Here is an 18,549-nt window from a genome sequence, read left to right as displayed (position 1 = left end):
GACTTTTGCCTTTACAGCAGCAAGTGTTCTACTGACAGTTCTCCAAAGATGATCCACAAGCCACCTTCATACCTTTACTTCGACAAGTACCTCACCTCCTACCATCACAGAAATTCTCCTGTCTACCACGCGAAAGAAACGATATTGCAGAGACGTGGCTTAGCCACAGGTTAGCAGATTGTTTTTGGAAGCTAAGCAATGTCTCTGTAACAACCATTCTTCCAGGAGATGCAGTTCCCCAATGGATGCAGGAGAACATCTGTGGAGTTTGGAAAGTAGAAATTCGAGGTACTGAAGAAGTAAAGCTGTGAGGGTGAGGTGAGAGTCACGCTCTGATACCTCAGTTGGCAGACCACTTGCTGGCAAATGTCAAAGGTTGCAGGTTCGAGTCCCTGTCTGGTAGTCCGACACAGACTCAATTTTGCCTCTTTTCAATTGACGCATTTAACCTACGGTATGTGTAGGATGTACTTGAGGCCAGAGGTGGTTCTGTGACAATTTGGGAGCGTTTTCCATACCTCAACTGGAGCTAATTTGTTCAGGTTGCAGTGAACGCGAAGCAGAATGTTTATTTCAACATTCACAGTGACTGAGTGCTGCAGTTTCTTCTACACCTTCGTGATGAGTAGACTGCTGTTGTCATTTAGGAAGACAGGAGTATTCAATGTCCAACAGGTCTGTACGGGTACGTTACCAGTTCGGCAAACACTCGAGTACCTTATCGCACCTCGACCGGCTCACTTTCCCCCCCACTCTTAAACCTGCTGAAACTGTTAGCGAGCTACTCAGAACAGTTGGTGAAACATAGCATTTGACATGCATGCGATTTTGAAGAGCGTTACGGTCTAAATATCAGAGTGCTTCTTTAGCAAGACATGTCATATACACTACTGGCCATTAAAATTGCTACACCACAAAGATGATGTGCTACACACGCAAAATTTAACAGACAGGAAGAACATGCTGTGATATGCAAATGATTAGCTTTTCAGAGCATTCACACAAGGTTGGCCCGGTGGCGACACCTACAACATGTTGACATGAGCAAAGTCTCCAACCGATTTCTCATACACAAACAGCAGTTGACGGGCATTGCCTGGTGAAACATTGTTGTGATGCCTCGTGTAAGGAGGAGAAATGCGTACCATCACGTTTCCGACTTTGATAAAGGTTGGATTGTAGCCTATCACGATAGGGGTTTATCGTATTGCGACAGTGCTGCTCGCATTAGTCTAGATCTAATGACTGTTAGTTAGCAGAATATGGAATCTGTGGGTTCAGGAGGGTAATACGGAATGCCGTGCTGGATCCCAAAAGCCTCTTATCACTAGCAGTCGAGATGACAGGCATCTTATCCGTACGGCTGTAAAGGATCGTGCAGCCACGTCTCGATCCCTGAGTCAACAGATGGGCACGTATGCAAGACGACAACCATCTGCACGAACAGTTCTACAACGTTTGCAGCAGCACGGACTATCAGCTCGGAGACCGTGGCTGCGGTTACCCTTGACAATGCGATGATGTACTCGACGACGAACCTGGGTGCACGAATGGCAAAACGTCACTTTTTCGGATGACTCCAGCTTCTGTTTACAGCATCACGATGGTCGCATCCATGTTTGGCAACATCACGGTGAACGCACATTGGAAGCGTGTATTCGTCATCGCCATGCTGGTGTATCACCCGGCGTGATGGTATGAGGGGCCATCGGTTACATGTCTCGGTCACCTCTTGTTCACATTGACGGCACTTTGAATAGCGGACGTTAAATTTCAGATGTGTCACGACCCCTGGCTCTACCCTTCATTCGATCCCTGCGAAACCCTACATTTCAGCAGGATAATGCACAAACGCATGTTGCAGGTCCTGTACGGGCCTTTCGGTATACAGAAAATGTTCGACTGCCGCTCTGGCCAGCACATTCTCTAGATCTCTCACCAATTGAAAACGTCTGGTCAATGGTGGCCGAGCAACTGGCTCGTCACAATACGCCAGTCACTACTCTTGATGAACTGTGGTATCGTGTTGAAGCTGCATGGGCAGCTGTACCTGTACACGCCATCCGAGCTCTGTTTGACTCAATGCCCAGGCGTATCAAGGCCGTTATTACGGCCAGAGGTGGCTGTTCTGGGTACTGATTTCTCAGTTTCTATGCACCCAAATTGCGTGAAAATGTTGTCATATGTCAGTTCTAGTATAATATATTTGTCCAATGAATACCTGTCTATTATTTTAATGGCCAGTAGTGTACAAAGAAACTTACGGGCATTCTCGCTTCTCCCTCTTATTCCTTGTGCGACACCATTAGCGAGGTTAAAATTATGGTACACAGTATTAGCATCACGTTTCCAGTGGCGTTTAATTTTTAATAGGCGAGCCTATATTCCCCATTCCTCCCTACACCTCATACCTACTTCTCTGAGAATTTCACAACGAAACCAACTGCGCGCAAGTTTAAATTTCGGCAGGAGCCAAAGACTGCTTGTGATTGGTTGATGCGTGCCATCAATACACTGAGGAGTGGGTTGGGGTCAGGGGGCACAGATTGTGTTCATATTTGCACTGGTGAGGCCACTGCTCCCATTGGAGTATCAACAATTCAGAGGAAGTTCTACATTACCTCATTCTGCGCCTTACTTAAGGTTACAACTGCTGTCCCAGTTGAAGCCCTTCTCGCGCATTTTAATTTCTACACCCTCTTTAGCACATTAACATTCGAATAAATTTCTGAACAAAAGATAAGAACCAAAATTCGTGGCACTTTAAACGCACCCGAAATACTCGGGAGAATGCAGCACTTGTCAGAACTGTTGGGAACTACGTGCAGAATCGTCACTTACCGGCACAGGCATTCATAAAAAACAGTTAACCTTCCAATTATTGGCACAGCACTAGTAGGATGCGAATTTCCACTACTTGGCATTAAGGGGTTAACAACAGAAGTACAGTACGTACACGCACGAAACAAAATTTTAGTTTTATTAAACATTATCCTGTGTGTATGTGTTAAGCTGTGTACCGCAACTGCCGATTCCTCGAGTTCACAATCGGTGAGGTGGTGTCGATATTCTGCACAACAGTCAGTAACAGTACAAAAAGAATTATCGCAAGCCACCTATAGGCTACAGAAGTCCGCCACAGCAGCAGCCTCGACAGTCTGTCACTCCCGAGGAAAACGACGGTGGCGGTTGTCAAAAACTCGATCTGATGTGCCGAGAAAACTGATAATGTTTTACGTACGAATGTTGTCACGAGGAAGTTTGTTCTCTGAAGTCAAGTACAGCAAATCAGCTGCTTAGCTTCCCTCTCAGCACAGAACCTTCAATAGAACTGACGGTCGCCATCTGCACTCAAACTTTTTACCTCATTGTGAAATTTTACTTTGCTTAGCGGTGCAGAGCAGGTCTCTCAGTCACATTCCCCCCTGAAGACATCCTCCACATACAACTGGCTTCAACAAAAAAATTCTGTAGGACCACAGCTCAAAACCCCAAAAAATTTTAGCAATTAAACACGCCGCAAGAAGAGCAGAGAGCAAGTTAGTACGTTAGTAAGGAGAGAGAGTTAGTGCTAGGTGCAGACTGTTAGAGTGGGCGAACCTCTTCCCAGGAGCGCATGCAGGTTCTCAGAGTTGGGCCAGCGGCCCAGGCGGCCGCCGACGCGCTCCTCCCCGTCCTCCAAGTCGACGAACTCCTCCTCGGGCACGGCAGCCTCCCGGTCGAAGAGCGACTCCTCCACGCCGAGCAGCCCGTCGTCCGCGTCCGCACCGTCGTCGGCGCAGCCGGTCCCGACACTGCTCGTCTCCGACGACATGGCCAGCAGGGACGAGCCGGCGCCGAACGTGCGGCCCACGCTGCCGTAGATGCCCAGGCTGCTCCCCGAGCCGGTGCGAGACAGCGGGGGCGGGACCGCGCCGTCGCCGTCGACGTCGTCCGCCGGGTCGGCATGTGGGGGCGCCTCTGCGTCGTCGACCTTGCCGGGGAGTTTCTTCCGGGGCAGTGGGACGGGAGGCGCCGTGTCCTTACCTTTGGGAGCTACGGGGGAACGGTGAGTGGGAAGGAAAAGCGGAGTCAGTTAGCAAAGCGCGAGCCACCTTTAGCCTAGTCGGTGATTTTGTGCCGTACGGCATCGGATCACGGTCGGAAACGAGTTTCTCCGACAAGGAGAAGTCCGCAGTGGTGGGATCGACTTTTTGAAACTGTCTATACGGTGATGTAGATCGAGGTTCCAGGTATCGCACCTTGCAGCCGTTCGCCCTGGCGGACCCACATTTGCGAGTAATCGACAAAAAGAGTTTCTGAATTTCGCACGCTGCTCTGCAGCTTTAATAAAGAAGCATTATGTAGATTAGTTGCATAGTGTAATGATTATAACATCTCATGAAGTTTTAATCTCATGAAGTCCTTCAAAATTTTTTGTTTTTAAAACTTTCTCAATGTAAGTTTGATAATAATTTGATTCAATTAATTGGTTTTAAATTTTTTTTTTATTTCTCTTCCTTCATCACACCATTTTAATCACCATATTAACTTTTTCAATTGCTTTCGTTTTTCTGCCCTACAATTTCGTTTCCAAGGAATCTTTCTGAATGTTCTTGTTTTAATTAACTCATCGTAACAACATAAATTCAGTTTCTTCCATTTCATCATTTAATATTTTCATCCATTATTTATATTCATCATTTTGCTTGAATTTCATTTTACTTGTAATCCCTTCATTCATTTAGAACTTCATCAGTGTTATTTGATCCCTAGTGTAATATGGATTTATGTTTCAAATGTTTGTATGACGATTAGTACCCAAGAAAATGAATTTTTTTTTAACAAAAATAGCGTTTCTGAAGCAACTGCACAATTATTTTTTTTTTACTGATAAATTGGCACTTTTGAAAGTTTAAATATTATGATGGGTAAATGAACATAATTAAATTCACAAGCACAAAGGTTCCAGCTGGAAAAAATTATAGGAAGCAAAAAGAATAATTTAAAAAAGTTAATACAGTAATTAAAATGGTGCAACAAAGAAATAGAAATAAAAAACTATATTTAAACTGATTAACTGAATAAAAACAATGATCAAAGTCATTTCAGTAAAGATTTAAAAATAAAAAAATTCAAAGTCCTTGGCGAGAACTCGCAACCTTACACATAAGAGGCTGATACTACATCCATTACGCTATGTGACCAATCTGTATAATACTTCCTTTTTTAATGTTATAGATCATCATGTAAAATTACGAAATTTTTTTTTGTCAATTACTTGCAAACGAGGACCTGCGAGGGTGAATGGCTGCAGGGTGCAATACCTGGAACCTCAACCTACAATACCACACAGACAATTTCAAAAAATTGATCCCACCTCTGCGGACATCTTGTGAGAATAAAAAGCACCAGTTGAAATGGCAATTTATTTTTGATCCACTGGAGGTCACCGTTTCCAGTAATATTACCGTCTCCAGACGTACCGCAGATCACACAAGGAGTCAGTGCTCGGAGTCGTCGTGTACTGCTGAGAGTAGTTAGTGACGGGTACCTCTCTGTAGTACACAGACACTCTTTGGGTAGTCTGCAGTCTCGGTCTGGTGATCAGTATTTTAACTGAAACAGGTGGTCCCCAATACAAAAAAAAAAAATAAACTGGTATTTGAACTGTTACTTTTTTTCCTCACGTCAAGTTCCGACACATTGTAATTTTTCGTGCCCAATAGATCGTCTCCTAATGCTGCAGACATCATCAGAGGGTGTAACTGTGCATTTAATCAATTTTGAAGCTCGAACGAGCTGAAGAAGCCAAACTGTTAATACGCGAACTGCACAATGGCCAGGTCACGACATCGTCCGACTGCTCCCACAACAGATCGCGAACTCGTGCCGACCTGTGCTACGGAGCACATACTGCAGAAGAGTTGGTACCGGTCGCTTTATTTAGCACGAAGGCCCAAGACTTCCCAGATTTCAGTCTTCCCTCGTTTCTTTTAAAGATTTTTTTTTTTTTTTGTGGTTTTGAATTTGTATGGTCCCTCTGTACATCCTATCACAGTAACGACTGGACTTTAAATCACAGCATCACAGAGATGGATTTGGTGATCCCTCGTCCTGACAGACAATCTGTTACTGCAAATTTATCCATGTTGGCCAGACATTTGTTCTTGTTTTCTCTAAGGAAGTTCCCAACGCCTCTTTCTTTTGTAAAATTGGTCACATCAGTCTACCAATCTGTGAGCCCCATCACTTGTAGACAGAGCTCTATCATTTAAGTACTACTTCCAGAGAAAATGCCCATGCTGCCACAGGAATAAAAAGTAGAGCTGGAGCTTCCAGTGAGAAAAACCTAAAGGGAAAGTCATCCACTCACGCCTGAAAGGATCAGCAGACACGGTACTGACCCAGTTTCAATTAACGACAAAGAAGTGTTAATTCTTTAATACCCGCTGCTTCCCAGAACAAGAGCAAACTAACTGCCTGCACACGTGCTCAAGAGTACATAGTAACGACTAAAAAAGCATTAACATCCGGCTTAAAGAACATAAGAAGAATTGCTGTCTGGGTAACACAGATAAATTACCAGTAGCAGATCTTTCTCTGTGGAAAGAAAATTGCCAAATTCGTTTCTCTGATGCTGTAGTTGCATAAAGGCCCAGTCATTACTACGCTAGGATATTAGAAGGCCTACAGAAATCCAAAAACATAAAAAAATGTTAACAGAAAATAAAGAGGACTGAAATTAGAGAAACTGTGTGGCTTAGCACCATACCTTCCACGTTCACGAGCTCCGTAACAAGTGTCGGCGAGACTCCGTGATCTCCAGTGGCGGTCAGATGAAGTTCAAACCTGATCGTGGAACAGCTGCAGATTCACAGTTCGGCTTGCTAGCTGACAAGACGACCACACGGCAATAGCACTTTTGTGATTTTTTAAATTTAAGGACGTGAGATTTAGAACTCAAAATCAACATCCTAAAGCAGTTCGATGCAACTCTCAAAAATTGTTGAGATATTCAACTTTGCAGTTTTCCAATGAACTTTAAATTTAATTCTCTAAAATAAAGGCGACTTTCATGACAGGAGCCATTGGAGAATGGTAGCCAGGTGATCAATGGACTGGTGGTTCGAATCTCACTACAGTCTTTTTCCATTCAAACCTAATCCCTAAAACATTTAAATATAAAATTCATCAGATATTGGCTAAATTAACACACATCTATTTATTTTTATGAAAAAGCATGCCTTTTTTCTAATTTCATATTATGCACAAAATTTCAGTTTCCATTGCAAACATAACTTCTTAATTATCAATATTTTATAAAATATTATTAATATATTTATGTTTTTTATTCAGGCAGTTTTTATTAATATTCTTTCATATAATATTGATTAAGAGTTTGCAATGAAAACTGTAATTTTGCATGTAATATGTAATTAGAAACAGGACAACACACATTTTTCATAATAATGATGATTATATGTATGTTAATTAGCATATATTTGAGGTATTTTATATTGAATGATGTAAGTATTTGAAATGAAAAAAGAAAATAAAGATAAAGAAAGACCATTGTGAGATTCTATACAACTATCCTTTCATTGCACACTTACCATTCTCCAATGCTACAGTGAGAGGTATCATGACAATCACCTTCTTTTTAGGAAATTTATGTTCCTCAAAAAACATCAAAGTCAATTTCCTCGAGAATTTTTGAGAGTTCCATTGAAAGGCTTTGGGAGAGTGATATTTTAGTTCAGAAATTCATGTATGATTAACATAAAAAAATTGCAAAAATACAGTAACCAGATGGTCTCCCGGTGAGTCTTTAAGCCTCTGATGATGTTGCAGTTTTAGGAGAAGGAATGTTAGACACACAATGCCCATACAACAAAAAAACACCGAGGATGAATTATATTAGCAGTGTTATGAGGTACACCAGGAAGGACTACACAGCTTGGCTAGCTACTGAACAAACAGGACAGCACAGACAAACAGGTTGGAAAGTAAGGTCCTACTAACTATTTTGCCCAGTTCACTCCCACTACAAGGTTAGCTTTACCAATGGTACTATATAATGGGAGCCACTTTAAGGAGAATAATCTATGAAACAAATGAGTACTGGGGATAATACAGTGTAAAATACATTCAGATCTCAACTACTATTTTTGGTGTATCAATTAATGTATAATATACAGCACAGAGCAGGTATTTGACTGCCCAGGTAACAATTTCCGCTGATCTCCACATTTTTCAAACAATACGAAGGCACAATTAGTTTCCTAAGACCGGATGCTACACCCTAAAGAAGCATTTAAGGACGATTTCGTCTTCCAGCCCTGACATTTTATCCTCGAGTAAGTTAGTATGTTTCTTCATCACTTAAGTAGTTTTACAACCGAACAGCTTAATGGAATAATAAATTGGTTTAATCTTTGCTAGGGTACAAATTTTATGCAACAGTATCATCAACACTAATCGAAATTACTTTTCTTCATTGGATCATATGAAAAGGTGAATATTCTCTCAAAATTAAACTAAAAACCACTTTTTAGTGTATTAACTTTTTTTTGAGTGCACATGGTGGAGTAGGGTGTACTGGTACAGGTCAGCAGAGGGGAGGAAGATAATATTCTCGTGTCTGACAAGAACAAGTATTCAAAATATGCAAGAGCCTGCCAAATACAGAGTTATGAAACCAAAAATTTCTTGCCACATACATTAAGAATTTATAGTATCTTTCTAGAAAATGTTTCAAAACAAAAGTAGACATCTGCTGGCGAAAAATTTTATTTTGACTGAGACATACCAAGCAGCAAAATATTAAGCATTATTTTGGAAAAGGACTTTTGCTTAAATTCCTTAAAGCTGAACTTTTAGTAATTCCTGAATTACCATAATAATAATTACTTTACTCTGACTGCACAATGTCACAAACGGTGTTACATTACATTGTACGGAACTTTCTATACGTGTCATCTGATATAGCTTCTTTGTGTTACACCAGTGATACCTGATGCACAATGACTTGTACAATTTAACTAACTGAATTATAGAAAATCCATCTACTGATCTTTTCAAGACTGTCATTGCACAAGCAAAGGATTTAGAATTCATTTCGGATCAATGAAACAGTTATGTTGTCTTCTTTATTCGATTTCCTTTCACCTAAGACCACTGAGCACCACAGGTTCACTGGATTGCAATTTCTACTGCTCTGAAAAGTGTTCACCCACAAAAATGGTCTGGCTGAAATTACTGATCAACCAGACAATTTCAGGGTGTCAGGAAAATTGGTGGAACAGCTTGCATTAGCAGGTTATAATTTTTTGCACAAATCTTCAGGATTAATGATGTAACAAACACGATAACCATTTCATCAAACAATTACATTTCCTCAGCAACAATTACATTTCCTCAGCTAACAACTACACAAGTTTATCTGCTCAGGTATGGAAAATAATGTGGGATTAGCTTCCAGACTAAACAATCTCTCTCATATCTGTCTCTCTCTGTGTGTGTGTGTGTGTGTGTGTGTGTGTGTGTGTGTGTGTGTGTGTGTGTGTGTGTGGGTGTGTGTGTGTGTGGGTGTGTGTGTGTGTGTGGGTAAGTTTGACAAAAAGGAAGGAGGACTGAAATTAGATAATTTATAGGGCTCAATACTAAAAAAAGCAAACAGTGCCAACTTTGTGACAGGGGACACTGAGGCTCTGCGATTTCCGGCAACGACGATATCACTACTCGATCGCTGGGTGGATATGCGTAAACAGTTTGGCTTGCTGTGTTAGTCTCATTCTGAAAATCAAATAACAAAATCTACTTTGCCAATTTAGAGGCACAGAAACGTGCCTTAAATCTTGGTTCAGCGCCCACAAAAATAAAATTATCAAGAATGTGAATACATTCTGTAAAGGCCTGCATTGTAAGACTTCCAAATGATCACTCAGTCTTCCTCCCACATAAAACCAATTTATAAAGACTGGTAACTTGAGAAATGTCACTATACTGCATTTGGATAAACACTCAGTCCAAAAAATTAATGAAAACAAATTGAAAACTGGTACAATGTGCAAGGTGTAATTCTACAGAAAATTCACTAATAAACTTACCAGCATTAAGAGTTCCAGGCAGTGCCACATCTCCTTAAATATCTGTGCATAGAGATACTGGGGCTCGTACATACAAGCAATTATTCCTCACCCATACTTGTATTGCAAGTGGGACATGAAAAAGCCACATAGTTACTGTACAGAACACAGCAAAGGAAACTTTGACTGTTGACAGTCATTGTCTTTCCTGTCCCACTCCCAAAAGGTGTGTGTGTGTGTGTGTGTGTGTGTGTGTGTGTGTGTGTGTGACACACACAAGGAGATGTAGCGCTGCATAAAACGTACATGTATACATATGAATATGGATGTGGGATGCAGGTTTACTTGTTATGTGTGTCAAGCTACTTTTCTTTTGAGGACAATGCCTTTAAAGTCAAATAGGAAAGTTATAACACGTTTCCACATTTCCACAGGGAGGATAAAACAATATTTCTGGTCACATACATATGTTTGCATTTCTGCACAAGCTATTACCTAAGAATCTCTCAACTTCGGGTTGTCTGTATCTCTGAATAGTTATTTTCATTTGGAACAAGTGGGGATTAAGCCCTCAACTGTCTAACAGTTAAGTTCAGGACTGTACTGTCAATTTTTTTAAAAAAGAATGAAGAAGCAAAGAGTATTTACCATTCTTCTTCAGCTTCCTCCTCCTAAGCTTAAGCATTTTAAATGAAACTGGCAAACAAAACTAGCAAAAGGCGTCTAGTTTTGTCGCATCCTTTGTTGCGGGGGCTCAACAGATGCTACCAGAAGTCACTTCACAGCACAGGTCAGATTAGTCAACCCCGAGAGAGTCGTGCAACAGCGTTATCGTGCAGACCGAGCACTTTACCGGCCGAGAGATGTATACACAGGAAAGCTCTCGAGTAGCCGGGCTGTTATCTTATCTCACCGGAGCCTGGAATCTCAGACAATTCATCTGGGTCGCATTAAGAAACACGGCACTTACTCTTATCTCGCTATCGCTCTTGTTGTGTATTAAACAGATTGCTGTTCTATCACCACTATAATATCTCCTCCCCCTCCTACCACCCCACCCCCACTCGAACAACATGTCATCCACCTGTATCTACATTTCCTAGAATTAGATTTCAGAGACTGACAAGATTATAATGAACAACATGTAGCCATGTTTTCATAGGGAAAACATCTTATTTGTCAACCTAATGACATGTTCCACATCATAACAATTTATCACAAAAGCCACTGAACCAAACTGAGGAGAAAATGAAAATTCTCAAAACATGTCACAGTTGTTAATAAAAACACGTTTCAATTCATCCTGAGGAAATTATGAATTTTGCTTTGAAAGTCACCATAGCCACGAAGTGCTACATACTCATAGTAAAATAAAATATCAAAAAAAATTATCGTAACAGTTCAACACTAGGAAAGGTCTGAACAATTCTAACAACATTACAAAATTTTCTGAAATGACAATATTTCTGTCATTGGCTGTAATTATTGTTTATTTTCCTTTACTAGCCTACAACAGACACTGTGCCATTATCAAGCCAAAATTCATCAACAATAGAAAATTAACTGTAATTACATTTGATGGCAGACAAGTTGTCATTTCAGAAGTTTCGTAAAGCTGTGGTACCTCACTGAAGGAAGGTAATCAATTGGATAATGATTTGTTTTCCCTAATTTGTATTTCGGGGAAATATTTAGATCCACTTCTAAATTACAGTTTGGATATTTCACTAACAAAAGGATACTATTACAGAAAATTACTGATCGAAGGAACAAACAAACACTACACAAACTCGGCATGCCTCTCCAGTATCTCGTCCAGTTGTTGCAAAAACATGTTCCACGATTCTGCCGATTCGCCGCGGTTGAGACGTACGTCAGGTGGTGGCGGAGTGAATATGCTGACCTTGGTGGCAACCGCATTCCCGACACCACCCGAAGGGCACGAGACCGGGGGAGCAGTCGACGGCAGAGGCGGCGGGGGCGGCGACGGGCTAGACTCCTGCGACAGAGCTCCACTCCCTTTTTCCTGTACGGATCCACGAGGATCCACACTGCCCGTTACTCTGGCCGACCCCTCTACCCTCACCGCTCCGTGTGGAGATTTGCTCCTAGGTTTCGCAGACCAACCGTCGTCCCGCCCGAAACGCAGAGACTCCCCCGTACCGTCCGGCGAGTCGAGACTGGCATCCGACGCACCGTCACCGTCAGACGAGTCTCCGGCTGTCGCAATTCCGAATGCCTCACTCTGCATCAGCTTCTGGGTGAACGACTCCCTCTTGGCCAAATGTTGATTAAAGGATTCCCTCAAGCTCTTTTGCGGGTCCTTCCCAATCGCCGATTCGGGAGACTTCAAACCGAGCCCCGCACTCGTAGCCGTGCTCCGGACACCTTCGGCACTCGTTACCGGCTTCCCGCCTGCAACAGCCGCAGGGCAACAGTACCGGCTCGGCACTTCCACATCGCCGTCCCTCTCCGAAGTGCTACGGATCCGACTCACCTCGGTGGAGTATTTCGGCTCGTCGAAGCTCGAGTCACTGAACGAGCTGCTTATGAACTTCTTTAAGGCACCCGCTCTGCCCGTACTTTTCGCAGCAGCATTCCTCTCAATTTTAATCGCGGGAGGGTTCACCGTGGGAGCTACTCGCTTCAAGTTTCGTGCAGCCGCATCACTCTCGTCTTCGGTACAAGATTTGCTAAGAGACGAACGTGCCATTTTCTCCGGCACATTACCTCTACCGGAACTGCCCACACGGGGAGTTCTCTCGGCTGAACTTTCTATGTCTGACCTCGCAAGCTTTCCAACTTTGCCTTCGAGGGATTTCATTTGCTCGAGACGTACACTATTTACCTCAGTTCCCGTGGGAGACACACAGTAAGGGATGCCTCCCTCCTCAAAAGAACTGCTCTGCTCGCGCTCCAGTGGGGCAATTTTCCTGTTACCGTCTTTATTCCGGTTTCGAGTAAGAGCTCGAGGGGGTAACCCTTCGGCCGTACCGGTCCCCGGATGCAGATCGCGATCTCTGCCCGCACTCGTAGCACTCCTGTCCGACGAGACGCTGTCCAGCGAGCCACCTACTCGCCGGAGCATACCCTCCGCAGATTGCCGTGACGTCGCAGATTCGAGAGATCCCTTCTGTGTCAAGGACCAATCGAATGTGAACTTCCCGGTAGGTGTCGACACCAGGGAGGAGCCGGTAGATTCACTAGAGATGCTGTCGAAGGAATACTTCCTGCCGTCCTGAAGGACACCGATTCCGACGTCGGGGGCTCTCTCTATCGCCGGAGCTTTTTCTATTGCCGGAGCTTTCTGTGGAGCCTTAGCTCTCCATCCGTCCTTACCCAGTTTGAGACCGAAGAAATTTTTCAACCCTCTCTTTAACGGGCTCTTAGACGGGGACTTCTCCGAACGACTGCTCCCCGCGACTGCCAACAATTGCCCGGAAGAATCTGTACTTGGCCGGTCGGCAAATTCGGTATCGGAGGTAGCAGTCGGCGACTTCGGACCGGTGACGGGAGAGGATGGCGAGGCGAGTGCTAAGCTCGGGGTGGGCGCAACGCATACGGGGCTCCTACCGCAGCTCTCGGGAGTCGTGGACGCAAAACTCTTCGACAGCTGTGAAGTTTGACAGGAAGCGACTAGGTCGGCAGGGGGGCTACTTGTGTGGTTTTCTATTTCTGTGGTAAGGTCCGGTCTCCTACAGGAGCTGTTCCCAGTCGTGAAAGGTCTAGGACAGTCAAAGTTTTTGGGTCTCACTGGTTTCCCAGCTACAGCTGCAAAAAGGAAAAAATACTACTGCTCAAGATTCACTGACTTACCTGTGTACTCATCACACTGCCTGCCACTACCTTTAACTGACAGAGCTGACACTCCTAGTTAGCACAGAACTGTTTCGCACTCAGCCACTGTTGTATAAGGGACAAAATTTCCACTGTGAAACTGTGACAAAACAAGACATCTGGACATCAAATGTTCTTCGTACGTGCTCGGATCAAAATTTGCCATTTTTTACTTCTTTATTGTCAATGGAATACAGTTCTAAATGATGAGTAACTGACAACCTCAGCTGCCGACAGGTGTTGTTGTTATACCTCGATGTGGACAGCTGAAAATGTGTGCCCCGACCGGGACACGAACCCGGGATCTCCCGCTTACATGGCAGACGCTCTATCCATCTGAGCCACCGAGGACACAGATGAATAGCGCGACTGCAGGGACTTATCCCTTGCACGCTTCCCGTGAGACTCACATTCCCAATTGTCCACAATTCTACATATGTATTGCACCTTATAGACATTTGCCCACCCACTCATTACTCGCGCACGCGTTGGCGATTCCTGTAAGAGTTTGGGCAACCTGTGCGCATTCGCACAGACGAATATATATATATATATATATATATATATATATATATATATATATATATATATATATATATATATATATAATAGAGGGAAACATTCCACGTGGGAATAATATATCTAAAAACAAAGATGATGTGACTTACCGAACGAAAGCGCTGGCAGGTCGATAGACACACAAACAAACACAAACACACACACAAAATTCAAGCTTTCGCAACAAACTGTTGCCTCATCAGGGAAGAGGGAAGGAGAGGGAAAGACGAAAGGATGTGGGTTTTAAGGGAGAGGGTAAGGAGTCATTCCAATCCTGGGAGCGGAAAGACTTACCTTAGGGGGGAAAAAGGACAGGTATACCCTCGCACACACACACACATATCCATCCACACATATACAGACACAAGCAGACATATTTGAAGTTTGGGCAGAGATGTCAGTCGAGGCGGAAGTGAAGAGGCAAAGATGATGTTGAATGACAGGTGAGGTATGAGTGGCAGCAACTTGAAATTAGCGGAGATTGAGGCCTGGTGGGTACGGGAAGAGAGGGGGAACTTGCTCTTATATATATATATATATATATATATATATATATATATATATATATATATATATATATATATATATATGCTACCCAGCCATTGACCTTCGTCTGTGCGAATGCACACAGGTTGCCCAAACTCTTACGGGAATCGCCAACACATGCGCAAGTAATGAGTGGGTGGGCAAACGTCAATAAGGTACAATACATATGTAGAATTGTGGACAATTGGGAATGTGAGTCTCACGGGAAGCGTGCAAGGGATAAGTCCCTGCAGTCGCGCTATTCATCTGTGTCCTCGGTGGCTCAGATGGATAGAGCGTCTGCCATGTAAGCAGGAGATCCCGGGTTCGAGTCCCGGTCGGGGCACACATTTTCAGCTGTCCACATCGAGGTATAACAACAACACCTGTCGGCAGCTGAGGTTGTCAGGCAGTCATCATTTATTCCAGGGAAAAGCTGCACGGTCATCGACAGTAACTGTTCTTTCGAGAACAAGTTACTGTCTTCATATGAATACAGTTCTGATGTTTCTACATTATTCCTACAATCCAAAATGAACTGTTTGTACTGAACGTGGGGCTACAGTTTTCCAAAAACAGCATACAAAATAAAATTATTTATTACTCACATGGTAATTTTTTTTCTCCTTACACTATAATAGGGTATGATGTGAATGAAAAACATTACAGCCAAAACATTTTTACTGTTCTTGCTGAAGCACAGTTACACTGTTCCTATTTCAGCCATCAATTCAATGATCTGAAATTGTGTTAAAAATGTTTTGCTTGATGAAAATAAGACATACTATGGTTGAGAACAAGCAACAGCTTGTCAAACTTTTTCACCTTTAGTTAGTATAGCACAGTACGGCACAATAAACTTCCTGGAAGATTAAAGCCACTTATCAGACTGGGACTCTTCAAACTCGACCTGCTATTTTGTGGGTGATGTTCCTGATGACTGAGCCATCTGGGGATGACTGACTACCCACACAGCCTGTAGCTAAAAACTCTCTCTACAACTTCTTTTCTGTAGGAGTGCTAGTCCAGCAAGATGTGCAGGAGAATGCCTGCAATGTTCAGAAAGTAAAAGAGGAGGTTAAGGGCAGCAGTGAAACTGTGAGGTAAGGTCACGAGTTGGGGCCAGAAAGCAGTAGATACCAGGATCCGCGTCGAATTCTGGAAGGTGTTCGGTGCGTTTCCCTGCTGTCGCCTAATGAACAAAATACAAGCGTACGGATCCAAACTGTGTCACTGGACTGAAGTGTTTCTACAAACAGAACACAACGTGTCATTTGTAATGACGTGCAAGTAGACGTGCAGAGGATCAATACTTGACATAGGGATTGGCAATTGATGCTTGATGTAAACAAATCTAATATACTACACATAAATAGACAAAAAGAGCCATTATTGTACGATTACACAGCTGCAAGAGCCATCACGGGAAGCAATCACGCCAATAAAATATCTGAGTGTATGCATAAAGAGTGATTTAAAGTGGGATGATCACATAAAACCAATTGCAGGTAAGGCAGGTGCCAGACAGAATCACTGGAAAAATCACCAGGAAGTGAAGTCCGTCCACAAAGCAAGTAGCCCACACCAGTCCCATTTATCCTATCTCGAATAGGGGAAGGTGGGATACAGTGCAACATGCAGCTCAGTGTAACATTTCAATTTGCAATTTTGTAACACAGCCGCAGGCCTCGAGCAATTACACGCAACAATTGAGGTTTCTTTTACAACTCCAGATAGTAAAAAACAAACACAAAAGAAAGGGGCCACATATTTACTCAACGATCAGTTAGCTTCACAAGTCAATACTGCCAGTAAAAACTTTCTGTGTCCAACTGTTATCTCATTTTATTATGAGAGAGAATTAGAAGTCAGTGATAGGACAAAGTTTTTACCAGAATTGGCCCTCAGAATTTTTTCATGAGTATTAAATGTGTGTACTTGGACTTCAAATAAATGAGTGAGCACTCAGCAGTTGAGGAGAAAGAAAGCATAAAAAGGATTAGTAGTAAAACTGTTTCCAATTTACTGTATTATGTGTGTAACGATCCTCTTCTTGTTACGGTGTTTTGGCCCACCCGAGGTGCTCCTTTACGTTGTATTTTAAGCCACAATTGTTGCCTGGAAATTGTGGCAGTGGGTGAAGGGGAGGGGGGTCAGTGAGGAGGTCGAGGCAAGAGGAGGCATTTGCATCCTGCTGAAATAAGGAGTAGAGTTTTTATTCATTCATTTAGTGGGTAACCGTCAGTTCTGTAGGATGTAGTAGTTTCTTCGTCTCACCTATAAAATTTAATTCTGATACGATGACATGCCTCTGAACTTACCAGCTCGTTTCTATAAAACAAATGGTGATTTTAAAGCCTGTCATACAGTGTTGAAAAGAATGCATCAGAGCAGTTGGCACACACATTGCCTCCGTGGTCATTGATGATAACGGAATGTTTAAAGATTAGCACACGAAAGGAGAATACGATATTCCAGTGCCCGTGTTTTTCTGAAATATGATGCAACGTTCCTTACGAGACACAAGCACGTTCAGAGAAGCAGGCACTGCAGCAACTACAGGCATTATGAAATATACAAAATGGATTCGCAGTGGCAAATACGGACAACTGTCCACTGTACAATGGAATAACGGTGTCAAAAATTTGTGCCACACGGTGACTCCAAGCCAGATTTCCGACTTATCGCAAGGTACGTTAGGCTATCCGAGCACATTTCACAGTCAGACCCAAACTTCCGTATGTCGTCAACCGCGCATCTACAATCTGTACTCGTACATTCATTATTTATTTTACAGGGTACACATTATAAATGAAATTTTACTTTCAATTAAAATGTCTCCCCTGCACAGGAATACACATATTGAAGGACAAGTGCAGGTCGTAGACGCACAGTAGACGGCATACGTTTGCTCGGGTCTGGCCTCTGAGCGTGTTCAGATAGCTAAGTTCGAGGTGAGCATTCGCGATAAGTGGGAGGCCCGGGTTGGCGTAAATTTTCATTGTCATCCATTTTACAGAGGCTGTTGTCCACAAACACAACTGTGATAACATTTCATGTACAAAAGATGATTCAGCGAGTTCCTTTCTTCAAAGGTCGACTAAGTGTTCATATTTACAGGGAGTGAAGAGTGTGTCCTGTTGCTATTTACTTCTGTGTATATAAAAATTATTTACTGGAAGAATAACTTTATGTTCATCGATATATAGATGATGTAACTTACCAAACGAAAGCATTGGTATGTTGACGCGCACGCGCACACGCACGCGCACACACCTCCATCCGCACATATACAGACAGAAGCAGACATATATCTACACAGGATATATGTCTGCTTGTGTCTGTATATGTGCAGACGGATTTGAGTGCGCACGCGCGAGCGAGCGAGTCTATACCTGTCCCTTTTTCCCCCTAAGGTAAGTCTTTCCACTCCCGGGATTGGAATGACTCCTTACCCTCTCCCTTAAAACCCACATCCTTTCGTCTTTCCCTCTCCTTCCCTCTTTCCTGATGAAGCAACGGTGGGTTGCGAAAGCTCGAATTTTGTGCGTGTGTTTGT

The 18,549-nt window shown here is 43.0% G+C and overlaps 1 protein-coding gene across 1 annotated transcript in view; it reads right to left on the bottom strand.

Annotated features, from left to right (window-relative positions):
- LOC126213559 (uncharacterized) overlaps window positions 1-18,549 on the bottom strand; it is a 641,937-nt gene that overhangs the window by 80,319 nt on the left and 543,069 nt on the right. Inside the window, exon 11 of the mRNA XM_049941391.1 lies at window positions 3,601-4,035. Coding sequence (XP_049797348.1) covers window positions 3,601-4,035 — 435 coding nt within the window. The remainder of the gene's footprint in view (window positions 1-3,600; window positions 4,036-18,549) is intronic.

This window comes from Schistocerca nitens, chromosome 11 (genome assembly GCF_023898315.1).
Source record: "Schistocerca nitens isolate TAMUIC-IGC-003100 chromosome 11, iqSchNite1.1, whole genome shotgun sequence".
NCBI lineage: Eukaryota > Metazoa > Arthropoda > Insecta > Orthoptera > Acrididae > Schistocerca > Schistocerca nitens.
Note: the sequence above shows the minus strand (reverse complement) of the source record. Positions and strands in the feature narration are given on the sequence as shown.